The sequence below is a fragment of the Oryzias latipes genome, chromosome 19 (assembly GCF_002234675.1).
Source record: "Oryzias latipes chromosome 19, ASM223467v1".
Classification (NCBI taxonomy): Eukaryota; Metazoa; Chordata; class Actinopteri; order Beloniformes; family Adrianichthyidae; genus Oryzias; species Oryzias latipes.
In genome coordinates, this window is record NC_019877.2 from 3,044,557 (window position 1) to 3,070,420 (window position 25,864).

The 25,864-nt window shown below is 40.5% G+C and overlaps 1 protein-coding gene across 5 annotated transcripts in view; it reads left to right on the plus strand.

Annotated features, from left to right (window-relative positions):
- The first annotated feature begins 1,349 nt into the window (after positions 1-1,349).
- Positions 1,350-25,864, plus strand: part of arhgap17 (Rho GTPase activating protein 17) — a 30,683-nt gene continuing 6,168 nt past the window's right edge. For 3 of the 5 annotated variants that reach the window (XM_023949436.1, XM_023949435.1, XM_023949434.1), the window contains exons 1-16: positions 1,414-1,594; positions 1,831-1,972; positions 10,443-10,482; positions 15,964-16,068; positions 16,234-16,266; positions 16,603-16,679; positions 18,121-18,232; positions 19,729-19,805; positions 19,921-20,038; positions 20,598-20,666; positions 20,765-20,846; positions 23,503-23,630; positions 25,221-25,332; positions 25,396-25,477; positions 25,562-25,642; positions 25,734-25,847. In XM_023949436.1, the coding sequence (XP_023805204.1) occupies positions 1,920-1,972; positions 10,443-10,482; positions 15,964-16,068; positions 16,234-16,266; positions 16,603-16,679; positions 18,121-18,232; positions 19,729-19,805; positions 19,921-20,038; positions 20,598-20,666; positions 20,765-20,846; positions 23,503-23,630; positions 25,221-25,332; positions 25,396-25,477; positions 25,562-25,642; positions 25,734-25,847 (1,283 nt within the window). In that variant the 5' untranslated portion in view covers positions 1,414-1,594; positions 1,831-1,919. Of the gene's footprint in view, positions 1,595-1,830; positions 1,973-10,442; positions 10,483-15,963; positions 16,069-16,233; positions 16,267-16,602; positions 16,680-18,120; positions 18,233-19,728; positions 19,806-19,920; positions 20,039-20,597; positions 20,667-20,764; positions 20,847-23,502; positions 23,631-25,220; positions 25,333-25,395; positions 25,478-25,561; positions 25,643-25,733; positions 25,848-25,864 lie in introns of all 5 variants that reach the window. The other 2 variants (XM_023949432.1, XM_023949433.1) reach the window with 2 other exon arrangements.

Here is a 25,864-nt window from a genome sequence, read left to right on the forward strand (position 1 = left end):
AAAGAACATGCCAGGGGTTATGATGACATTTAATGGAAAAAGGCCATGACCAGTATAAATGTACAGCATCTTCAGGGTGTTCTTGATAAAAGGAGCAGGTAACATCCCGTTTTTTTTTTAAATCTTTGTAGGTATAGTCTGGATGGGTAGAGTCCATGGATTAATTTAAAGGAGATTTTTTTTTCACTTTATTGGTTATTAATATTTTGCTGGCAGATTCCTGATCTTTTTCCACTCTAATAACTAGATTATTCCAATAAGGAAGTACATTGGGAATGGACACAACATCCTTCTGAAAAAGTAAACGTATACGACAATTTGTGTTACGTGAAGAGGAAAAACAAATGTGGCCATTTTTTTTATTTTAGTCAGGTCAATTGGTTAAGCCTTTTGACAGTGTGATGGTTTTTTTTTTTTATCAAATTAAAGCACATGTGTGTCTTTGTAATGACTGAACCTATAATATGTTCAGTCATTCAGGGCATGAACATGTTTACCACATTGGCATTTAGAACTTGCAATATTTAAATAATTGAATATTAAAACGTTGAGCTAAAAAAACAAACTGGAATACAGCATCCAGGAAAAGGTTAAAAGAAAATTAAAACTGTTAGTTTAAAAAAGCTAAGACAAAAAGAAAGATTTTTCAACTTTAACACAAAAATGAACACAAGACGCACTTGAATTGATAGAAACTTGTGTCAAATTTTTAGGAAAATAGAGCAGAGACAGTTAGTATGTTTTCTACAACATCTAAAGATTTTTTTTTAACCCAGACTGTTTGACTGATCTTTGAAACTCACAATAATGCACATCTAAAACATAAAAGGATGCACATACTCTTGAGCATCAAGTGTTCAATATCATAAAAGGATTAAGATTTGAAAATAATGACGTAATCCAGCAACTTTACCCTGACTTACCTCCTTTCTATTTTTATTTTTCATGTATTCATTTAAGGATTTTTTTGTAATATTTTTCTTAGTACATGGAGGCAGAATCTCCTTAATTTTTCTAGTAACTTTATTTTGAAATTTTATAACTTTCCAGGGGTTGATAAAATTATCAAATTCAGTTTTAACTTTACAAAATTATGTTTAAAATTTTCAAGAAAAGAAAAAAAAATAAAGTACTATTTAGAGAGAAAAATATTCATGATGTATAATTAAAATAGCCCAACAAAAAAAGCTGCACAAAAAAATAACAATCATGAAAACAAAGCAAATCACCATTATTTATTTGATTTTATTATTATTTATTATTATTTTATTCAAAAAGGGATCTAACTTCAAGAGAAAATGATTGTATTTATTTGGTCATTTTGTGCTGCCGGCGCTGAGTGAAAGGTGGTGCTGGCCGGCCGTCAGACGCGGACGGACTCTACTTCCTGCGGATCTGTGCGCTGGAAGAGGCGGAGGTGAGTCGCTGCTAGCGCCGCTGCCCGCGCGGCGCACTCGGTTCCCCGCTCTGCTCCGACAGGAAGCAGCCAACGGATTATCCTGCTCGGCTCGGCGGCGCGTTAGCTGGCCGGCTAACGGTAAAGTCAGCAACCGAGGAGGAGGAGCGCCATGAAAAGCCGCCGGAGACGGTGAAAGTTAGTTCCATTCAATTGTTGTACGACTTTAACGAGCGTCATAATCCAGAAAAAAAACAATTTATAATGTCATGACGTCAATAAAAGTGAAACTTTCCTTTTTTTCTTTTTATGTAGAATTACAATTGGAGGGGGGGGCTAGCAAGGGAGCTAGCAAAGCTACAAACTATTTTTAATTAGCTCTCGGCTCCTCAACGGCTTTCGCTTGTTTTTTCTTTTCTTTTTTTCTGTCATAGCGACGGCTTCAGGAGCCCTGCGAACTTCACAACCCAAGCCGGGATTTAAACCGCAGCTTCCGAAGACTTGACCGGCGAGGGACCGAAAAATGAAGAAGCAGTTCAATCGGATGAAGCAGCTCGCCAATCAAACCGTTGGCAGGCAAGTCTAACTCGATCACATCTGTGTGTGTGATGTCCCAGTTTGAGCCCTTTTTTAGGAATTCACAGCCATGTTTTTCAGTGATGCATATTAAAAAGTTAATTTATCCCAGCTTTTATGTATGTGGGGGGATATAAAGTCACATATTTCTTAATTTTTATTCATTGAGAGGACAGACTTTGACTTTTTTTTTTCTTTCTAATCTATTGTGATGCGTTAAGACAACAAGTTCTGAGCTTATGAACCCACTCGGGTTTAAAAAGACTCCCAACAGAGACTCCTCCATGTGGATTAATGGGCTCCTCCAGCGGTGTTGTTGTTTGCCTTTTCCCACTTCCAGACACCATCTCCTTTAGCTTCATCAAATCACCTAACAGATGATCCGGGGTGCAAACATGCTCCTACAACCGCCAACCTTTATGCGGTTGTTATGATGACACCCTGGTGTAATCAGATACTTTAAGGTAGCCATGACTCAACCTGGCATTGTGAGGAAGGTTGTGAAGGTGAGACATGTCCGGGGAGCTCTTCTTCATGATTCCTGGAACCATGTCCGTGGTTGCACAATTGTAAACAGAGTTTGGTGCCGCGGAGCATGTGACTGCTGCAGTGGATGCTACCAGACTGTCACAGGAGATTTTTGACTTAAACGTTATTTTCATGTTTCCCGTCTGAAAATGTAAAATAAGTAACAAAAAAAAAGAGGAAATGATGCATCAAATTCATTCATTTACATTCTCTTTTTCAGGCACAAAACTGCTTTCCATGAGGTTTTAATGTAGGATTTAGGTGTGTTTTATTAACAAAAGTACATTTAAACACCCTGTCCAATAGAAATAGTGTTTTTAACTTGTTCTTGTAGCATTTTTGTCACCAGCCGCAGACGAAAAAGTGCTGCTTGAAAAAGGTGGCAGTAGTAACGTAGATGCTGCAGTTGGTGGGCCACAAGCTCCCTGCTCCACTCCATACCGATGCATCCACCTGCAGACAAATAGATCCTTGTACGTCTTTGTTTTCCTCGTTTGAGCTCCAATCTTGATTAAAAAAACTCTACGTACAGCTAGATAACTCGCCATTTTTGTTGCACCGGTAAATTTAGGTTGCACAATAAATTGCTAATTTATCGTTATTGCGGTATCAAGCTATCGCAAAAGACAGCGAAAATTGCAATAAATGGTACCCTTAAATGTTTCCCAAAACAATATTCTGGCAGCTTGAAGTGTTTAAAGAATTAATAAATCAATTTATGTATTTGACCAATCGGATGCAGCCCTTCACGTTGTGGACCAATCAGAATGAGCCCTTTGATGTTAGATGCTTGCCTCCTTTGTAGACTAGGATCATTTGGAGTATAATTTAAGTTATGTTGACTCTTATTTTATTAAACTGTTGATATTGATCACTTCTATCGCATATCGCAAGTTTTCCTCATATCGTGCTGCCCGAGTTAGGGGTGTGAGGGACTGTGAGCTAGTAAGCTAAGTGTTTACAGTAAATCAAAAACTGTTTGTAGGGGACTTTAAAATAGTCAAAAAAAAAAAAAAAAAAAGTCGAGCTCAGTTGGTTTTAAACCCCATAAGAGCCTATGGTGACATCTGTGTAACAGAAGCGTATCAGAAATGGATTCTGTGGTCCACTATATTTAAGGGACATTGGCCGAAGTGTGCATTATCAGAAATCAACGCTCCCTGTGGAACACTTACAAACCCATTTTTTGTTTGTTTTTTGGTTTGGATCGCTTTTTTTTCTCAAAAAGTAAACTATTTGTTACGCTGTGTCATGTAACCGTGACAACGCAGCGAGCCGGCACCGACCTCGACTGCAGCGGCTGAGGAAAGTGACATTTATGCTGATGGTCACGATGGTTAAATAAAGCATCAGTTCAGAGAAAGGTCACCTCTAACCGCTCGTTTGTGTGCAGATGATGAAGCTAAAGTTTGTTTTAAAGAAGCCAGCGCAGTGATACAGAAAATACAAGCGATGTTTTTAGGCATGCGTTATCACGGTTGATTATCACTTTTTAATGCACATCCAGCAGCCAATCAGAATCGAGCACTCACCCGGACCATGGTATGGATGGGAGTAATATCCTCCTCTATGTTTAAAGTCCCACTCTGATCAACTTCTAATCTACTTTCAAATATTTCCAGTGGACTCTTATTAATGATTATGATGTTTTTAAACCAAATCAAAAAGGTTTGTGTTGTTTTCTGGTTCATTAGTGGTTTACCTCTGAGCTGTGGGTGGGTCTGTTGGTGCAGATCACCCCCCCCAGCTTCCTATCACCTATTTGTTTACACTAACTAACACTCTGTTCATGATTGACGATTTGAACACAGACATATAATTTTAAGCTTTATTTTCTCAATATATATCTTTCATCATCGTGTTAAAAACACCATTTTCTTCAGAGCGGGTCTTTAACAAACTTTTTGGGACTGACAAGATTTAAATAAGAGCTTTTCAGCTGCGATCATTTCTTTCTTTCCGTCAATTATTATCATGCTTGGAGCAGTCGGCTCATGTTTTCATACGCAGTGCTGAGCCACATCTTTGAGTTTGTACAAAGAGAAACGCTGATGAACGTCATTAATCTTGTGGAGCATGTGGGTAAAAATGAGAGTTTGGGGGTTTTTGTGCCAAATTTTCAAAGCAGAAGCCCTGCTGACAAACTCCAGAGTGCATGTATTGCACTGCTGCTTTATTATGAACTCACTTAATGTAAGATATTGTTTCTTGTAACTGACATCCATCTCTTATTTGGGTGTTTTCATCCTTTTAAACTAGTTAGAGAATTGAAAACTTGTGTGTTGTGACCTTTTTTATAGAGTAAAACAAACTGCAGGTGTTGGATTTGATTACTGGTTAGTTGATGAAGTTTTTCTTACGTTGAGATAACTTACAAAAGCATTGCATTACTCATAAGCACCCACAACACTGAACATTTTTTGCTTTCATTTTATGAGACGCTAACATTTCCTTTGCGATTGTGTATTGTATAGCACTGCTGTCGTGTGCTTTCTGAAGTCCAGGAGAAGCAGGACAGCTGGAAAACTCATAGTTTCCTCACTGCCAGAGCAGTAAATTAAAACTGCAGAGTTTGATGTAGAAACCAGGCATGCTTGCAGTAGTTGTCCACGCTTTTGCACCCATAAGTGCGGTTTAATCCCTCGGGCTGTCATGTACTTCCGAGTGTGACCTTTTAGCATTTAAATTCCACAAGCAGACTCTCATTTTCTTGTTTACTTTGTGGCCGCTTTTACCTGAAATGTTAAAAGTGCCAAAGGGCCTCACCGCTGCCCCCTGGGTTCCTGTGATTGTGCAAAGGCAGAACACTTTGTCCAGCGAGCGGCAGCTCGGAGGAAATCTCTCCTTCTTCTTCTACAAACAGGAAGCTGCCTCCCGGAGACATACTTTCTAGAGAACACGAGGGAGAGCTGGGAAAACTGATGTAGAGGAAGCAAATGAAACTGAGGTGCATGGAAAAACAGCATGTTTTTCATGCTAGGGAACATTTTTGTCATTGTGGAAGTCTGCTGGGATTTACTGCTGTGATCTTTTCATGTTTGCATCAAGTTTATATTTAGGTATTCAAATGTGCTTGTAATGTAAGCTTTAAAAAGTGTTTACAAATTCAAATTTAGTCATATATTCACACCTTTATAAAGTATAAAAATATACCGGTTGACACCTTAAATCCAGAACAGGCTTTTATATTCTTTTAATCTGGTGAGAATATCTTTTCTGATTGTCTGGAGATCAACCTCAGGTGACATTTTTCAGTGACTGATGAAGGGATTTAACCATTGAATTCAGAACTGTAAGATCTAAGAGCAAAGATGCCATATTTAAGTATTGAGAACAACAAAAGCCAACATTCTTGAACTTGTTTTGGCAATAAAGTCTGACTCCGATCATATTTTGATCTATTTTAAAGCGTTCCCAGTGCTCTTTTAATAACGATGACCCAACCTGTGTCACTTTCTAGCACATAGTTTCTGCAGAGCGGCAGGAGTTCATTAAAAGTTCACCTCTGAGTTGAGGGTTTGTGGATTTAGTCGTCTAGAAGTCAGAATGGAACAAAGCCCGGCGTATTTCCACGTCACAAATGAAACTATGGTTTTGAAGCAGAATTTTTTTTGTCTGCTCCTGATTCACATCAATTTGACTAAAGAAATGCTCAGAAATGCACATTTGAGCTTAAGTTTCTTTATGCATGTCCTTCATCATCAGAAAAATTCCACAAGAATGTGTTTTAAAACACGATTGTCATTGAAATGGGTATCTTATTCTGTAGCAGAATTATTCAAAACACCTAACTTTTAGTTGTAAATTGTATCCATCAGAGCTTATTAGCTTAAATATTAATATTAACCCATTCCAATGGGTTTAGCTCAAACCCATTCCAATGATCCCATTCCAGGCATTGGAATGGGTTTGAGCTAAAGCGGTACTTTCCTAATGGGACCCATGAAAAGTCAGGTGTGGAAATACCGGCGTTAAATGGCCCTGGGTGTTCCTCTGCATCCTCATTTGCTGCAAAGACAATGAGGAGTCAGCTGGTGCGACTCTGTGCAACTGCCAGGAAAATTTTGAATTGATGCAAGATCCCTTTGATCTGTCGTCTAAAACTCGGACCATAAAAACTGGAATTTCCACGGCAAGAGGGAGCGGATGCTTTCATTATGATAGCTACCCGTCTCTGCTACGGGTATATATTCACTTTGGAGAGCATCATTTTTTAGTGTCACACATATACATCAAAAGGTTCAGAGAATCAAAATAAAATATTTTTATAGTTTTGACTAACTTTTTCTTCAAGAATCCAAACTTTTACCACCTTTGATAGTGCTGACATTCCATCTCTACATTTTTTTCTTGTGTGCATATCCATCCGTCTTCAAAGCCTTTCGTAAATCCCTTTTGGGGTCCCAGGGTTGCTGGAGCCTATCTTTGCCACTGCTGGGCAAAGGCAGGGCACGCCCTGAACAGGTCGCCAGTGTTGCAAGGCCTTGTGAGGACTTTTGTGTACAAGTATCTACCAGGAAGGAAGCCTTCATCTTCAGGATGCAGATGATCTTTATCTTGATTTATCTTTATTGACTGGAAGCCCCTCAAGTTTCCATTCCAGTGTAAAGCTCTCTTATCCAGCTTTAATTTTGCATTCCCGGTCTGTGCAGTCGGCCTCATTAGTGAGACCGTCTGAGCCGAGTCACTCCATTATTCCTTCAGCTCCTTTCATCAGAGTCCGGTGTCCATTACCTTAATGCCTTAAGCTGCCAGCTGTTGGAGCAGCAATAGGCTCCTCCACCTCTTTGGCCCCCCCGCATGTGGTGAGTGGCCAATAACAACTGCTCGATTGTGCTCTGCCAGTACTCTCTTCATTCCCTTCTACTTTCATATAAAGTCACCATGGTAACCTGTTTGAACTGTAAGGCTGGGCTGCAAGCGTCTCTTGTTAGGAAGTCGCATGCGCCGCGCTGTTCTTCAAATGGCTGCTGCTTCCGGGAGGTCAGGTCGAGGCTCAGCTGATGCGAGCCAAACAATTGCTGTCTTGTTAGTCTGACGGGGCTTCATGCAGCCGCTGCTTGCTTCAGAGAAGCTTTCTAAAGTTTGCTGCTCAAATGTTGCTGCTTTTCTGAAGGTCTTTGCCATCCTATCTTCCACTCACATGGAGGTTATCTCATCAGCTGGTCCGTTCACATTGACGTCCACTTTTGCATGACTCTTGTACCGTCTAATGTGGTTTCATTTGGTGATTTCATCCGGTGGTCCCAGTCCGTGGATAGTTTGGTACTGGGCCGCAGAGGAAAAAAGATTACATTTTATTTGGAATCTGATTCTGGAAGAAGTTTTATTTTGAAAAACTTTAAAGCATGTCAAGGCACTTGATCACGTGTCCAAAATGCATCAGCTACTTTCTTTATGCCGCTTTGCCAACCGCGAAACTGAAACCTTAACAAACGTTAACAAAAAATAAACTTATTGGGAACGTTTCTTTTCACAGAAGAAGAGCCAAAAAATAAAAACTTGCATAATGTTCAGCAACCAGCTGCATCACGTTACAATGATGCTGCTAATAAAGTTGTTTAAACGGTGGGTTCATGTTTTACATTTGGACAATACCAGTTTTAGTTACGTTCTTTTTGTTTGTATCAGTTGCACCTTAAAAGTCAGATTTTTTTTCAGCTTCCACTTTGATAGATATGTTTTATGTTTATCTTTTGTCTAAATGAAGTTTAAACCAGCTGCAGGCATGTTTCAAAGGATGGAGATGAACTTTATCGTCAAAAGTTAAGGGAAAATGGAAGCTCAAAATACAAAAGACGCTCACTTCAGCCCAGGACAGGCCGCTCCATGAAAATACTGTCTGACATTAACCTGATCTGTGGTCTGAAAACAGTTTTATTTGCTTGTAATGTGAACCACCGCTTTAAGCCACAGAGGTGGAGTCCATCCATAAATGTGCGTCCAAACATTGTTCTCCAAGGCTGTTAAAACAGAACCTTACGGTGAAAATTTGTGCATTATGTGGAGGTTCTGCAGATGAAATGAACCTTTTAGAAGTATTTGGAGAGTGATACCAGTTCTCACAAAACCCTTTCACTTTAGCAGACGCAGGAACAAGGGTCAAGTCATTGGAGTTGATTCAAGCGCAGACTATTTGTGAAAGGATGTGTCTGCCTGATACACTCACTGGTTTTTATGATCAGGACCACACCAAGAGCCTTTCAGCATGTAGTCTGTACCAGAACATGCACTGGCACGCCGTGGCTTCATCGTCACGTTTTCCAGCATGTGGCTGCATCCCATCCTCCTGTTATCTGCAGCTACCCAAGTGATTTGCATGCAGGTTCATGTGGGCTGTAAGTTGTACCTAATTAAACAGACTGACTCATTTCCAGAGAAAATGTCTGTGTTCATCCTTCAGCCTCAAACTTCTAATGGTTTGAAGTATTAACCTCCCAGGATTACAGTACATGTGTGTCTTCTGGCTGTAAGGCTGTGAACCCCTCTTTGTGTCTTTTTCCCTCTTCTTCCTGGCGGAGGGTTGTAATTGAAAACAGCTGGGTGGAGGTTATTGTAGCTCTCAGACGTTGTTGTTGGAGTTATTGGGCCTAGTTTAAAGGAATCAAGCGAGCATGTTGAGACGTTTGTGTGAAAAAGAGGAGATTCATCAGATGCAGGAAGTTTGGGGATATTTCCACGAGGATTATTGATGTTATTTAGAAACAAATCAAAGACCAACTTCCAGAACGGTGTCATATCAACCTTTTGGAAAGGCAGCTTAAAAAAGATTGATAAGAGGGGTTTCCAGTGTCGTGGTTTCAATTTATAACTTGTTTGGCATTTAGCTTCCATATGGCCAACAATGTTTATGCACTTAAATGAACAATTTTATTGCTGAGCCAGAACGTTTTAAGCTTTAAACATTTACTGGAAACTCACGCTGGTTGATGTGTTCTTCTGGGGGGGAAAAACCAAAACCCTATTCAATGAAAACCATGTTTTGGGTGTTTTTAAGGTGTTCTAGTGGTGTTTTTCTGATAATGGAGGACAAATATAAAGAAGATTAAGCTCAACATTGCATTTCTGAGTCTTTCTTTATGTGAATCGTTGTGAATCAGGAGCAGATGAAGAAAAGTCGTTTGAGGAAGATTGTATTTGTGAAGTAGAAAATACGCTGGGCGGAGTCACAAGCCCCCCGCTGCGCTCCATTCTCCATTCACTGTCAGACAAACGTCTTTGTTTTCCTCATCTGAGCTGGAATCTGGCTCCAAACTGTTTGGCTGGATAGCTCCAATATTGCTCGCCATCTTTGTTGCCCTCTATTTTTAGGTTGGGGGTGTGAGGGGCTGTCGGCTAGTGGGAGAGCTTGTAAACAGATGGATGACAGGAGGTGGGGGCGGGCTTACTTGTTCTTATGTCCTAAATTGAATCTGCAGAGGTCAATCTGGAACTTTTTTTTTTCTCTCTGAATTTGTTTGTTTTTCCATTCACTGACCTTTCATGGAAGTTGCTGTTGTCTGTGCAGAAGTGTTGACACGTGGTCTGAGCCGAGCATGTGCTTCCCAGTCTACTGCCTTTAAGTGAATCTAATCTGTCTGACCTCTTCAAGTCCAACCAGAAGCTTACTAATAATAGCCAAAGGCCGTCCCGACTACTGTTTGGACGACACTATGGCTAACTAGCGGCTGGTGGTAAATAACCAGAGCTTGACTTGTTAATAGCTGAAGGCCTGTGAGAGTTTTTCACAGATTCTCAGCTTTGAACCTATGAGTTCATGTTATTTAGCTTCTGTCAGAACAGAAAGTAAGACTGTTTTGAGTCATGGAATCTCATAAAGACCACTTTTGCTGGCTTGAAAATGATTTTTTGATGACCTCTCAGTGAATGAAACTGCTGATCTACCATCAGTCACCGCCGGTTTCTAACCTGCACGCTCTGTTTGTTTGTTTCTCACCTGCAGAGCGGAGAAAACAGAAGTCCTCAGCGATGACCTCCTCCAGGTAAAACAGATTCAACACTTTTCTGACCCACAATGACCACAGACGTGGCTGGAGATGCTCTTTCCTCCTCTGCAGAAGAAATCCATTCATTCCAGAACATTTGTCATTGATCGTAAATCATAATGTGTCTGAAATATTTGAAAATATATTATTTAAAGTAATGAGATGAGGAGAAAACACGTCTTATTTTATTTCAGTTTTTGAATCGAGATGCCTTCCATGAGCTCCAGATTCCTTTCCAATATGCATTTATTAAAGTTTCAGATCATTGAAAGGAGTTTATTGAGTTTCTCAGAAATGTACATTTCTGTTGCGATTTGTTTCCAGTTCCGCCCGTTACTGATAAATTCTGGGTGAACCCCCATGAATCTACTTTAACCCATCCATTTTCTTTTTTTGTCAAATCCTCCCCTCCTTCTTGTTCTCAAACAAATGACTCAACTTATCTGTCAGGTGAAGTTTAAACCCTGAACAATAAGGAAACAGGACCTTAAAGGGTTTTTCTTGCTACCGCATTTATTTTGTAGGGTCTGATCTGTTTACGTTAAGGGCAGATGGGTAATGTTACTTTCATAAAATGGGAACTTTTCCTGAGTTTTGGAAGGTAATGCACCTTGAGAGAGGTTCCCCCTGCCGGACACCAGCGTCTGCTTTTGGCTCTGCTCTGACGACAGCAGAGACGAGCAGCAAAGCCTGGAAGCGGAGCTGCTTCCCTCAGAACAGTTGTGCTTTTGTTGTGGTTGAAAGCTTCAGAAATGTTCGAAAAAGTCTGCATCTCCTGACTTTTATAATTATGGTAATTGTGGCCCAAGATGAGCAGCGTACAGATGTGGATGACTGTTTTGTCTTGTGACACTGAGCTAAAATAATTCTGATCTGAAGACGCAGTTTCAGGGACGTGACGAAACCTCTCGAACAGAAGATACTGGAGCAACTTTGGCTATAATTGACTGAGAGAGGAAATGACTACAGTCAAGGAGAAGTGAAGGTGTTTAAGGGTAGAGTTTGAGCATAAATTCTCTCATTGATGTGAAAATGTCATTTAGCTGCTCTGATCTTCAGACACACTTGATTTTCTTAACTTTTTAAAACGTGCCTTTGTTTTTTCTGAGCTAAAATGGCCAAGTTTAGCCTATTGAAACATTACTTTAGCTTAGGTTGCAGTTATTGGAAGTGAAATGTGCTTTTAGTCTTTGACATACCGTATTTTCCGGACTATAAGTCGCCCTTTTTTTCATAGTTTGGCAAGGGGTGCGACTTATACTCCGCAGCGACTTATATTAGAAATAAATTGAAATAAATACATTGTTAACCTTCCTGTTATGTTCATTTGTGAGGAACAGAGATGATGTTCCTGGGTCAATTTGATGTATGAGGTATGTTAAGTGTTAAGAGTCTGTTAAGTGACTCAGAAAATTAGCAAACTTTTTTTTACAGTAAGATCTTGAAGGCTAACAACATAATATTCTATTTTCCAATGATTTCATAGATTCAGAAATGCAATAAAAATGAAAACTGTTTCTACAAATACAGGATGAAAACAGAGTATTAGTTGGACAATGATGCTTCATTAAAGGAATAAATAAATAAGTATGAGAAAGAATTACTGTGAAATTATTAGATAAACAGTCTGCTATGATTGTGTCATATAAGGTTGTGAAAGTTAAAATGCGACTTATAGTCCAGTGCGACTTATCTGTGTTTTTTTCTACTTTATAATGCATTTTTGGGCTGGTGCGACTTATACTCCGGTGCGACTTATAGTCCGGAAAATACGGTAAATTGGATTTTGTGCCTCCTGAAGAAAAGCAGTAAATCTGTTCATTAAACCATGAAAAAAAAGCTTTTGTATGATCACAAAGAAAAAGGGAGCCAGTTTAGCTCGTGCTGGTTTGCGGCGCCTTCCGTCCGTGAAACCCGGGTTCGACTCCGGGCTGCTCCCTGTTCCCTTCTCTACCTCTGCCGGTTCCAAGCCCGGTTTGAGAAGGTTGCGTCAGGAAGGGCATCCGGCGTAAAACATTGCCAAATTTACCATGCGACTTGTTCGCTGTGGCGACCCCTGATGGGAGAAGCCGAAAGTGGAAGTAAGTAAGATGATCACAAAGAAAACAGTTTTTGTAGGTTCCAAACAAGTCAGAAATGATAGATGGATCGTTTGTGACCAGAGATTGGGGCAGAGCTGGCATCTGATGAATTTACTGATTTTAAAAATGCATAATATTGTTTTTTGACTCATTTTTTATACAAGGAAAGCATTTGTGAGTGATGCATAAAAAGACTTTCGTTTGTCAACATAAAACTAACTAAAGAGCAGCTAATGCTGCACATTGTTGTCTCTGTAGTTTGACAGTTTGTGTCTACATAAAGTTAAGTCAAAGTGAGACTTTTGGAATGTCCATTTTAAAGTGGATGTGAGGGGATTTGTTCTGAACGGCACACGCATCGATGGTCCTGCGGGCGCGCGGGATTCCCGCAGGGAAATGACAGCAGGGGGTTCTGGGAAAAATGAACCTCAGCTGTTTGGAAATAAAGGAAAAATATTCCTGTCCTCACTTCCTGTTGCTTTCTTCTAAACATTCATGTAACAGACACTTAAATATTGGAGAAATATCTGTGAACGGGGTTTGATTGACAGCTGGAACATCTGTGTTAATTTTAGTTTGATTTTCTGTAACGCACACACAGAAAGGAACAGTGGTGACTAAGAACTTTGGGAAGCCACAAAGAGTTATTTTCATTTCTTTTTCTTCTCCCTGACAAGTCGATGTGACATTTCCTCAGAGAAACAATGGTTCAGTCTGTCTGGAAAACAGCTCTCGTCTCTTCTGGTGCTTTCTCAGCTCATGCAAACGTTGTTGTTTCAATAAAAAATAGCTGCCGGGCGCAAACCACGGCTACCTGCAAACCAGAACCGCGTAAAAACCCAGACCGTCGTTCAAGATCGAGTTTATTGGACAGAAATAAATGAATTCAATTAAGTGACATTTCAAAGCTTTGTTGTTGTTTTACTTAATAAATCCTGTCTTTTTAACAAATACTCAACAGTCCTTTCAAAATTACTCAATGTTATCAATGCTAACGTTAGTTTTTTTTTGTGTGTGTCAAATAATACCAATTGAAATTGGACCAACAATACCTGCAAAGTAGATATTCTTCATCCGTCTCTTTCAGTCATGAGTGATTGTTTTGCTTGTGGACATTTTTACACAAATGTTTAACAGCGTATTGAAAAAAGAAGCAAATCTACAGCATAAAAAGAAAAAAACAATGTTCGACAAGACTTAAAGACCCACTACAATGAAAATAGTCTTTGGTGTTTTTAACATGTGCTTGTGACATTATTCATGTTGTTTACGTATGTCTACGTTGAAAGTTTCAAACTATAAGAAGAAAGGATTTTCGTCATTGGCATTCACTTATTAGCAAATTAAAGTTTTTTTTAAAATGTTCATTTCTTTGGTTGTTATTCTGTAAAACGCGTATATTAAGCCACTATAAAACCGTGACCCTAAAATCGAGGTTTGAGCAAGAAATCGTTGCATCCTCATTAATATCAAAGTTTTCCCATATTTTGTGCAGTCCTAGAAAACGCCATGAAAACCAGTCTTTTCGTAGACTTTCATAAATGCAGACGGCTGTGATGTTGGGATGCTTTGTATCAATTGGTCCTGTTTTGCTAAGATTTTGTGAAAAAATTTGGTTGTCTCAGTCTCAGCTGGATCATCTAAACGCAGCCCTGTATGTGACCTCTCTGGGTGCCAGATGCCATCTAAGACTTTGTCCCGCTGTCCAAACTGCACCTCGTCCATAGTTATGCTGAAGCATTCATCAAATGCCGTCCCGCATGCCAAGCCGCTCCCTCGTACTTCAGGATCGTCAGGGAGACTGTTTATTACACAACAAATGACTGAGCTCTTTCCTCACATGTACGCCCCTGGCCTCAGAACAGAATGCGTCATATTAGGCTATTTTTGCTCTTCTAGGACTGGTCCAGACATGTTTCTCTTAGGAACCAATAAACAAAGTGAGTCTCTCTTTCCTCCCTGTTGCGCTGACTTATTATTGGGATTCCCTGGTCTATGACGCGTCATGTGTTGACCTCGGAGGGAAACGCTGGCTGCTGTTTTTTCGGTTTTCACACCCATAAAGTTGACGTTGGGTGTATGACGTTGGCTGTCGGGCTCTGTTATTGTTGCAGTGAAAAAAAGACCGTCTGGTTTTCCAAAAGTCTCCCTCGCTTGAATCCAGGTTTTGGACTGATAGGAGAATCCCTGAGGGGATCTTGTGCCAGGCCCTCGCTGAACGGAGTTCTGGCGCTGAACCCAAGTCAAACCAATAAATGCTAGGTGTGAAAATGCTTGTTTGGTGAGACTGTGAGCAAGCCAGCTGTTTTGGGAATGTCAGGGGCTGCTGTGGGCCGGCCGGGAATGATGCAGGAATGTGAGTTCAGAGTGGTGGAACGGGAGAATGACGGAGGCGGATGGCTGTAGAAGTTCTGACTGTGTTCCTGTTTTTAGGAAATCTAAAAACTGGATCCTCCCTTTGCTTGTCTTCACACTTGAACATTGTGATTCCACACTCATTAGGTCTGTTTGCAGGGGTTCCATGTAACTTCCTGCCAAATGAAACTTGTTTTTGATGTTATCTGGACCTTTGAGAACATCAGTTTGTTCTTGTTTGTTTGATGTTGCAGTCAAACACCTGGAAAGGACCAGCATGTTTGATGCACACCCCGCAGAGCTTCAGCTGCCCTCTATCCATTATCCAAGAGCTGCAGTCAGCATTCTTTCTTTGTCTGCAAGTACAGAGTGGATCTGTGTGGTCCAGCTAGTGGACAGGAGGAACTCTGTGTAACCCAAAAAAAAAGTCTTTTTTTTTCCCCCTTTAAAGCCAAAGAGACCCTTTGCTCTGTCACAGCTCAGTGACCGTTTCCATGAAGACGCTTCCGATGAGTCATGTGTTTCCCAGATAACATTCCTGCGTCAGTCTGCAGAGGCAAACTCAATCAATCATGCTTACACTTTGACCCCCTCGACTCCCATAAGATCAAGTCAAATGATTTCTTTGAGCTGGAGCACATCCGTCATCAGCTTTTCAGAAAGCTCAGCTCACTTTATGGACACATTCATTATTAAAATGGTGTTTTTAACATCTTCTTGTGGCACTTTTCTGATGAGGGAGGACATAGTTAAAGAAAATTCGGCTAAAAACTGCATTTCTGAGTACAGCTGAATGGCTCCAATGTTGCTCACCGATTTTGTTGCACTGTTAATATTAGGCTGTAAGCTAGCTGGATAGCATGTAAACGTAGAGCTCTCAGTAGATGGTCTGAAGTTACTGTAAACATTCTGCTGTCCTGTTTTCCCCATCAAATCACACTGAAGAGGGCGACTTTTTCACATTTCCCAGCATAAACTTGATTTTTTTTTTTAAATCCTTTTTTTGGAGCATTGCACTCAAACATTCTTCCTTTTTTTGCAGATCGAGCGGCGCATGGAGCTGGTGCGTGTGGTGTCCCACAACACACACAAAAAGATGGCTTCATGTCTGCAGGGACACATCGGTGCAGAGGCAGAAAAGAGACATGTAAGTCACTGAAGCTTAAAGCTTTTTAGTTTCTCCAAATGATGGAAAAAAGAGGACCAACATTTGGGTTTAAAATTATTCATTTAATTGTATTTTTTTTAAGTGTTCCTTGATTTCTCTTTTTTTTTGTTTTGTTACCCAAAACTTTTCAAAAATGCACTACAGTCCGTACCACGCCTCTATACAGGAAATGGTCAGGTAAAAACATCATTTTATGAGTATCTTTGTTTCCACAGAACAACCTCTGGCTTTTGTCTTCCTCTTCTCCATGCATGGCACCTTTACTTCAGTTTTTAAAGTGGAGGCTTTTATTTTGCAGAAACTGCAAACATTTCAAACAAAAAATTCCTCCATGTCTTCTTTAGACAACCTCTTAAGTCTTCATCCCATTTCCAATGTGAATTTTCCTACATGTGGCATAAATCCTGATTTCTTCATTCTGGCTGAATTCACCATGGAAACTTCTTGATGACTTTTCCTGAGCTCTGGACTGAGCGCAAAATCCTGAAGACGTTATGTTTCTGCTCACCACAGAAAAAGCTTCCCCTCACCGCTCTTTCCCAGGCAATGATGGAAGGCGGGAACCAGCTGGGAGAAGACTCCTTGATAGGGTGAGTTTGTGATGGATGGACAGCCGTCATCCAATCAGGTGTCCGTGGCAACTGTTGCTATTTGGAGCGGATGCACTCTGGGGTGCGTGAAATATGAGGCCACACAATCAGGCCAAGCAGTCGGCTTGTTTTTGTGCTCCTGGATCTAGATGAGGATCTAGGAAGTGACTTTCTAGAGCAGAACAGCATCCATGTTTTCATCGGCAAGCAATAACAGTAACAGCTTCTATGTATTTATGTGCTTGGATTTTGTTAAATTTATGTCCTCCTTTAATTAGAGAAAAATCGATTAAAACGCTGACTGACAGATCGCCGACTCTCGCAACTAAAACGACGACCTGAATCAGGAGAAATTTAGCTTTCAGCTGTGGACTAAGATCAGATGATTTCACACAGGGATCCCATCACAAAGTTTCAGACCACAGAAGCGGATGTTGCATCCCGATCAGGGATGGGGTGTCTATTTTATTCATATTATTATGATAGGCGCTATATGTTTCAAGCCTATTATTACAGATTAATATGCTGTATCTGATATAATGAAGGGATCGCAGCAGAATAGGACACTATTTAAGCAGGAGGCTAACAAAAACAGTTTGGTAAAGTTGGCAAGATATTCAAATATTCTGACTTCTGGGCTCAATACGATTTTTATTTAATGTTTGAAACTATATATACATATATCTTTTTTAATCTTTATTAAGAATTTAACGGAGAAACTGCAGTGAGACAGCGCCAAGGGACCGTCTACAAAGTGCGCGCTTCAGGAAAATCCAAAAAAAAAGAAAAAATGTCTCAAATCCAGCTGAAGCAAATAAATATTTACAGTCATGTCCTAAATACTCATCATCATATTCATGCTACAACAACAGTTTTGGAAGAAAGTTGTTCTTAATTTTTATCCATTTTTAATGGAGATATGAATCACATCTGATCAAAAATGTTCAACAGTTCTGAATATACAAAAGCTACCGTCACCAAACCTTCTCACAGGACTAATTATCATCTATGTTTACTAGATAATAGTTGGTTATGTTTTTCAGTTGATAGTTGCTCTACTTTTACGTGATTATTCAAGCTATTCCACACAAGTGCTCTGTTTAAGTGTTGAAAAAGGTTAATCTAATGAAAATAGGTGGATGTGTTTATTAAATGTGCTCCGTTTTTTTTTTTTTTTTGTTTGTTTTTTTAGTGATACAAAAATATCAGATCGGGACTTTTATCAGCAAATTCTGAAAATCAAACCCCTCAGACTCGAATCGGGGCCAAAAAAACCTAACCGGGACATCCTTAGACACAGATTGTCTGAGTTGTGGAGTGACATGTGACCAGGAAGACCTTGGATCCTTTTGTTCCGCTGATGTGATAACGTTGCATTATGACATGTTAAATCTGCACGGGTGACATGCTGCTTTCCCTCTGGGCCGCTGTGTGTCGACAGGAAGATGATGGAAGTGTGCGGAGATGCAGAGAACCGCCTGGCGTCAGAGCTGATGCAGCACGAGCTGCAGATAGAGAAGGACGTCCTGGATCCGCTCAGTCAGCTCGCAGAGGTCCGAAACACTTCAGTCCCATCAAAGATTCAGGGGAGAAAATCAAAAATTGTTTTCGTTACGTTGGATTGGTGTGAAATTTGTCCTAAAAAGCTGCATTTACCGTATTTTCCGGAGTATAAGTCGCACCAGCCCAAAAATGCATTATAAAGTAGAAAAAAACACAGATAAGTCGCACTGGACTATGAGTCGCATTTTAACTTTCACAACCTTATATGACACAATCATAGCAGACTGTTTATCTAATAATTTCACAGTAATTTTTTCTCAAACTTATTTATTTATTCCTTTCATGAAGCATCATTGGCCAACTAATACTCTGTTTTCATCCTGTATTTGTAGAAACAGTTTTCACTTTTATTGCATTTCTGAATCTATGAAATCATTGGAAAATAGAATATTATGTTGTTAGCCTTCAAGATCTTACTGTAAAAAAAAGTTTGCTGATTCTCTGAGTCACTTAACAGACTCTTAACACTTAACATACCTCATACATCAAATTGACCCAGGAACATCATCTCTGTTCCTCACAAATGAACATAACAGGAGGGTTAACAATGTATTTATTTCAATTTATTTCGAATATAAGTCGCTGCGGAGTATAAGTCGCACCCCTTGCCAAACTATGAAAAAAAGTGCGACTTATAGTCCGGAAAATACGATAATCAAGTTTAAGGGTAAAAATCACCTTTTCTTTTCCCATTAAACTCCATGGATTTGACAGTAACCCTGAATAAACCCTAACACGAAGGCGGCTGACGTCAACCAAATTACATGCACATATTCCTGCTAACATCAGGACTTTTAAGTGTTAAAACTCTAAATCTAGTGATTAAAAGAAAAAGAAAACGTTTTTCTGAACATATTTAAAGCAAAACCCAAATTTTACAGCTAGTTTGTGAGTTGACCCACAAATCTTTAATAAAAGTTTGAATTTCAGAAAAGAAGTGATTTTTGTTGTTTTTTTAATTAAAACAAAGTAAATTGAGCACATCGTCCCCCTGTCTATTCGAAATATTGTTTTGGTAAATTATTATCTAATTCTGGATGAGATGATTGAAGGATAATATGAAAGGCAGTTTTAAATCTTTTCTTTCTTTTGTCATTTTAAGCTAATCCTAGACATTGCTGTTTAGCTTGGAGAGGTTTTTATTGGTTGGTTTCAAACTATTTCAGCATTAGAAATGAAAATACAAGAATATATCTGATCTAAGAAATTAATTCATTACTTGGTTTAGAAATAAATAAAGGAAAAATGACGCAATCTTCTTGACAATATACTTAATCCTGATCATAAATGGACAGTTTTTCTTATTAAAGCTGGAATAATTTTGAGCAAAAATGTTATAACTTAAATTAACTCAAAAATAGCAGTAAAACATGAAATAATGCATGACTGTATTGTCACTCTAGAAAACAAATATGGATTCAGTGTTTTTTGATTCTGATCCACTATAGATTTAACCTTCTTCTTTCTTTTTTAATTGTCTTTAAAGGTTGAAATCCCAAACATCTTGAAGCAAAGGAAGCAGTTGGCCAAGTTGGTGCTGGACTATGACTCTGCCAAAGCGAGGTGTGAAATTCTCACACTTGTATGGAAATGCATTTAAAGGATTAATGAATAAGTGCATTCGCTGCTGTGAAAGCATCTTTTCCATTTCCCACATCCTTCCTGTCAACTTTTTTAGGTGGTTGCAGGCAACCAAGTCGATTATCTCAGGTACAAACACACAGGCACTGACGGCCAAGGCGGACCTTTTGAAAGAGGAGGTGGATGAGGCCATGAACAAAGTGGAGCTCTGCAAGGTACCATGCATGAAGTTCATGCTTTAACTTTAGATAAAGAGTCCAGAAACATCACAACATTGCAAACTTTAGATCCTTCTTGCTGCTACAAATCTGCTGCAATCCCCAAACCAAATCCCCTAAATGACTTTTCTGGACACAACAAAACTAGGAAGACCCTCGTCACAAAAGGCGTGTGGACATTGTGAGGCCCGCGGGTCCTCTAAGCTGACATGCTGACGCACAGAAATGAGGGAAAATGCGCCGTCAGCTCTGCGTGCGTGTCTCTGCACGCCTCTATTTCAGTCGGCGCTTGGCTTTAGGGCTTTGTTGCTGCGTTCTGCTTTTGGTCCAGGAAGTGCAGAGCCGTGTGCTTCCCTCAACGAGCCCCCCCCCCCCCCCCCTCTCCAACAGCAGGAACATTGATGACTCATTAATAGCTGAGCTGGTTCATCCTGCAACCATTACCTTTAACAAGTGACTTTTTGTGTTTACAAACAAGCTCTCCTTTGTCTCTGTCATTTATTAGGCTGTTTTGTGGGGAACCTCTCCATCAAACAAATGTGTTTGTGTCCGACAGGATCAGCTGGCTGCAGACATGTACAGTTTCTTCTCCAAAGAAGGCGACTATGCTCGATACTTTATAACCGTGAGTGAACAGTGAGACTCCGGCTCGTGTGGGAACGTTCACAGCCGCAGGATGACCTCCTGGTTCGTCGTCTTGACTTGAATCCTCCGTGTTTGCAGCTCTTAGAGGCTCAGGCTGATTACCACAGAAAGTCCCTCACTGTTCTGGAGAGCGTCCTGCCCACCATCCAGGCTCAGCAAGGTACAAAAACACAAAGAAAGGAGTATTTAACCGCTTAAGTATGTAATTTTGCTTAACTGTCAAAGCGAAATAAATTAAAAAAAGGCATATCCATCAAGAGCTCAGCTCTAAGGAGGTTAAAGACATGTTCATGTTACTTTTTGGAATGGTTTGTTAATTTCTTAAGCTGTTTCATGTCAGGTTTGGGCTAAAATCTTTTCTTTTTTACTCTAGTTATTAAATCTTGATAAGAAAACATTGAATGTGTTGCAATCAGAGCCAAACCCATTAGCTATGGTAAAAGCATACCTAGTATGAAGGATTCGTACCGCCAGGAGAAGAAGCACCAACGAGGCAAAACAGCCAAACAAACGGGGCAGGAGAGCAGTTCAACAGTTTGCAGAGAAAGTAAACATTTCACAGAAAGAAAGCCCTGGAACTTTTACAAAAAATATTCCAAACTTCAAGGCCTCAGTCTTACAAAGAACAAGGTCATCTGGTGGACAGCTGAAGCCATGGCAACCTCTGAAAACAGTAGCTGCAGTTACATGGACTAAAGTAATCAGATTAAACGCCTGATCAGAGTAATAATGTGTCGTCCTGATGGTTGGTGCATGCACACAGTTTATTCCTATTGGGGGTCACTACTGCGCCGGTTTTACATCATATGTCGATGGTGTGGCCTCCTCTGGAGCGCCAACAGGACCAGTCGACCGCTCCGCACGGGTGAACCATGTCTCTGAGCAGAGCAGCCGGACTCGTAGCTTGGTGTTTGCGAGCAGGAGAGGGTGCTTTGTTACGGCGTGCGCTCCAGAGGAGCAGCAGTCCTGAGAAACCGTGTAAACAATCATCTGAATTTGTGCTTCCACTCATCTCCAGACAAAACAAAGGCTGATGTTATCCCCACATCTTTAAATGCATCCACAGCTAAATGTTGTTCGCCCGTATTAACCTACTCCTAACCCTGTTTCCAGATCTGGGTTGCCAAGAATAAAGCGCTGGCCGCACAAAATTAGAAGCAAACAGGCACTTAATAATCATCATAACAATAATAAAGCACGTTTAAAAGATCATCTCGTTCTATGCCGCAGCTTTGTTTGTACACAACGGAACTCGCTATTTCTACTTCCACGGCAGTTTCCGGTACTTTAGACATTTCTGCGCATGTCAAAATGTTTTATTCCGATCAAAAGTGTAGCTTATGTAAACATGTTATAATTGGATAAAGTTTGTCTGGGCCCGTTCAATTCTAGTCCGATCTTTGATCCAATCAGAGGCATTTTGCACACGTAACCGCAGAAACTGGTAGACGTACGAAGGTTTGAATCCAAGGACAACAGTGAGAAGACGCTTTTTGACTGTGTTCTTCTTTTACAGATCTAAGCAACATTTTCATTTATGTTGTTAGAAATTCAAATATTTGACTCAACTTTGGTAGGAGATGCACGGGGTGTTTTATTTTTTTTACTTGAGGATGGTTGATTGACTCGAGGATGGTCTGCTGGTCTTTGAACACAAGATGTCCGACTCGTCCTCATGTTTGCTGCAAAAACATCCAGCAGCCTTTCAGTCATTTGCTCTTCGTGGGAATGACATTGTTGGCTCTTTTGTTTTATAAATAACACAGCAGTTTCATCACTTCACTTGTTTGGTGAGCTTCTGCTCTCTGGACCACTTTAGTCAGTTTCCATTCAGATTATTGGTGAACCACAGCAGAGTTCACTTGCAAGTTAACCAGAATTCACTCCTGCTCAACAGTGAAGAACATGTGTGGGGGGAAAATCCCATCCAGCGTGACGGTGACCTGAGGACCTGCAGGAAAAACACGCCAGAAGTCTTTGCTGAAAGGACTGCGATGCAAAGACTGAATGTTTCAAGAAAAATGTTCTCATTGTGAAAGTTTTTCAATATCCAAAAGATCCTGTCTTGGTGACTAAACATGTTTTTCTTGCAATTAAAATTCTCTGTTACTTATTTAAAAAAAACATTTCAATCATTGTTGACTTATTTTTATTTGCAGTTTAAAACATTTGTCAAAATGACAATCCAGACAACAGTAGGCTTTCCAGAAAATAAACAAACTAATAAACTTTTCACAAGAAAAAAAATGAATCCAAGCTGAAATATTTATTAGTTCAAGTCCTGACTTACTGTCTTCTGTTTCTTCATTTAGGTTATTTACCACACTGACATAGTTAAGACTGAACACCAACAAGCTGCAAGAAAAATGTTGATTTCTGTAATTAACATTTAGACAAGTGTTTAGTTTGCCATGTCTGCCATCAGTTTCTGCTCCGTTTTCTCTGCATCAAACACAGAAAAGTTCAGTCTCACAACACGCGGTGAAGGCTCAACAACTCCACACACTCTTGTTACAACAACACACGTCTTTTTAGCATGAGCTTGAACACGCGGCTGTGCACACAAAGAGCTGCGTCGGGCCGCATGTGGTTGTTATTTACTCGGTGGGGGGGCATTAGAAGGTATTTAAAGACGGCCTGAGGGAGAGTTTCTACGTTTCTGCTGTCCAAACATTCAACCATCCTCTGAATCCTTTTTAGTTTATTAAAACTGTGTGGAGGTCTAGTCTGCAACATTTCCACTAATGTTTCTGTTTTTCCTTCCTAAACCCCCCCCTCCCCTCCCCCCTCCCGCCATTCACCCCGTTTGCATTCAGACTCGTGGATAGAGAAACCTGCGTTTGGCACGGCGCTGGACGAGCACCTGAAACGGAGCGCCAGGGAGATCGCTCTGCCCATGGAGGCCTGCGTCATGATGCTCCTGGAGACGGGAATGAAGGAGGAGGTAGGAGAAACCAGAGGAGGGCAACAGGAAGTTTGTCCTCTGTGGTTGGTGTCAACATTTTCCTTTTCCGTTTTGGACTTGATCCAACGTTTCTTCTGCTGACCTTTTTAGAGGAGTGAACTGCAGCTCTTTGAAGATCCTGACGTTGAGTTTTACTGTTGGATTGACTTGACAATACACAGTACAGAATGCAGCATCTGCAGTATGTGTGCGGTTTAGTCCAAAGCCATAGTCGAGTCTGCCTTAAATGTGTGTTTTGTGTGCTGCTGTTGCTCCAGCTTTACCGTCCAATGACATCCAGACATTTTTCAGGATGAAGTTTTAGGAACACCATTTCTTTGACACTTAAACTTACAGCAAAATTGATTAAAAAATCATTCAGGAATACAGTTTGAGAGAGATTGTTTGTGACGCTGTGCGGAGCCACAAACTTCCCGCTCCTTTCCGATGTCAGACAAACGGATCCATGAACGTCGTCGTTTTCCTCGTCTGAGCTGGAATCTGGATCTAAACTGTACGGCTCGATAGATCAAATGTTGCTCGCCAATTTTGTTGCACCGCTAATGTTAGGTTGGGGGCGAGGTTGCTCCATTTCAACAGTCCCGCCCACAAATCAGAGGTGAATTTCCAATGAACTACTGCCGCTCTGCAGAATCTATGCTCTAGAAAAGGACCCAAGCTTTTGATTTTGGCTAAAGACCACTGGGAACGCTTTGAAAATCGATCCAAAGATGATTGAATTGAGACTTCATTACTTTTATAGGTTTTTCTTGAACACATTTCTCTTCTATGTTTAAACTCTCAAAGTTCAAATATTCGCAGAAAAATAATTTCAGTTTGGAATAAAAATCTGATTGATTGAATGATAGTGATCTACAGCCAATCAGGATGCAGAACACGATGCACCGTAAAAATAAATAAATAAATAAAAGCAGGCAAAGTTGCACTAAAAAATCCAACAAATGGCAAGATTGTTGTTTTTTTTCACATTTTTATATTAATGTTAGCATATTGGTGACCAAGCCGTCAAATGAACGTTTAGTTTTTTGTTATTTGATGCTGTTTTAGTGAAAATCTGGCATGTTTTTGTCTTTTCTTTCTGCTGTTAACCACTAAAGAAGAATAAGTCCTGATTTGTACAACATGAATTAGCTGTCCCATCACTAACTTTATCGAGACCAAAACTGTGAACGGCCTCTTTACCAAACACAGAAGTCCTTGATTCCCCTCACAGCCATGACCCTACAGTGATGATGTTTGAGCTTTGGTCCCGCCCCCTCCCTCAGTCAAATTTACTAAACAAATGGCATCTCTTTGTGCGTTTCCTTGAATTCAAAGGCACTACATGGTGTGTTTTGACAACACAAACCTTTATTTGTTGCTCTTTTCCTTTGGTGGCGTGAGTCCGGTCTGTGCCGTTTTAGCGTGAAACCATCCTTTGTTTATGTCAAAGTGAAGAGCAGTGCATGCTGGGAGAACAGGGTGTGTTTGTTTGGCTCTTGTTATGTGCAGCTGGATCTTCTCCAGACTTGATCTGTAATTAAGATTCCCAGTTTCCCGCCGTTCATCACATGTCCGTCTGTGTCTCAGGGACTGTTCAGGATCGCCGCAGGAGCATCCAAGCTGAAGAAGCTGAAGGCGGCGCTGGACTGCTCCACCTCCCAGCTGGAGGAGTTCTACTCTGACCCCCACGCTGTGGCTGGTAATGTCCACACCACAGGTTCAAAGGTCAAATCGGTGCATGAAGTAAAGCTGTTTTGTCCAGGTGCTCTGAAGTCCTACCTGAGGGAGCTGCCAGAACCTCTCATGACCCACCAGCTTTATGACGAGTGGATCCAGGCGTCCAGGTGAAACCCTCATTACATTCACTTCAGATTGGGAAAAGTCAAACAAAGAAAATGATCACTTGGTCCCATTCTTTGTGGCTCCAGTGTGTCAGACCCGGACAAACGTCTGCAGGCGCTTTGGGTTGTTTGTGATAAACTACCAAAGAACAACAGGAATAATTTAAGGTTTGTAGCCCAGATTTATATGGAACCCGTCATAAACCATGTTAAAAATGTCTGTGATTAGACAGCCCATGCTCTTTGTGTGTCAATAAAGATATCTGGTGAAGTTTTTAGCCAAACTGGCTCAAGATAGCGAGGCAAACAAAATGACTCCGAGCAACATCGCCATCGTCCTGGGTCCCAATCTGCTGTGGGCCAAGACTGAGGGGTGAGAGGACCTTGAAT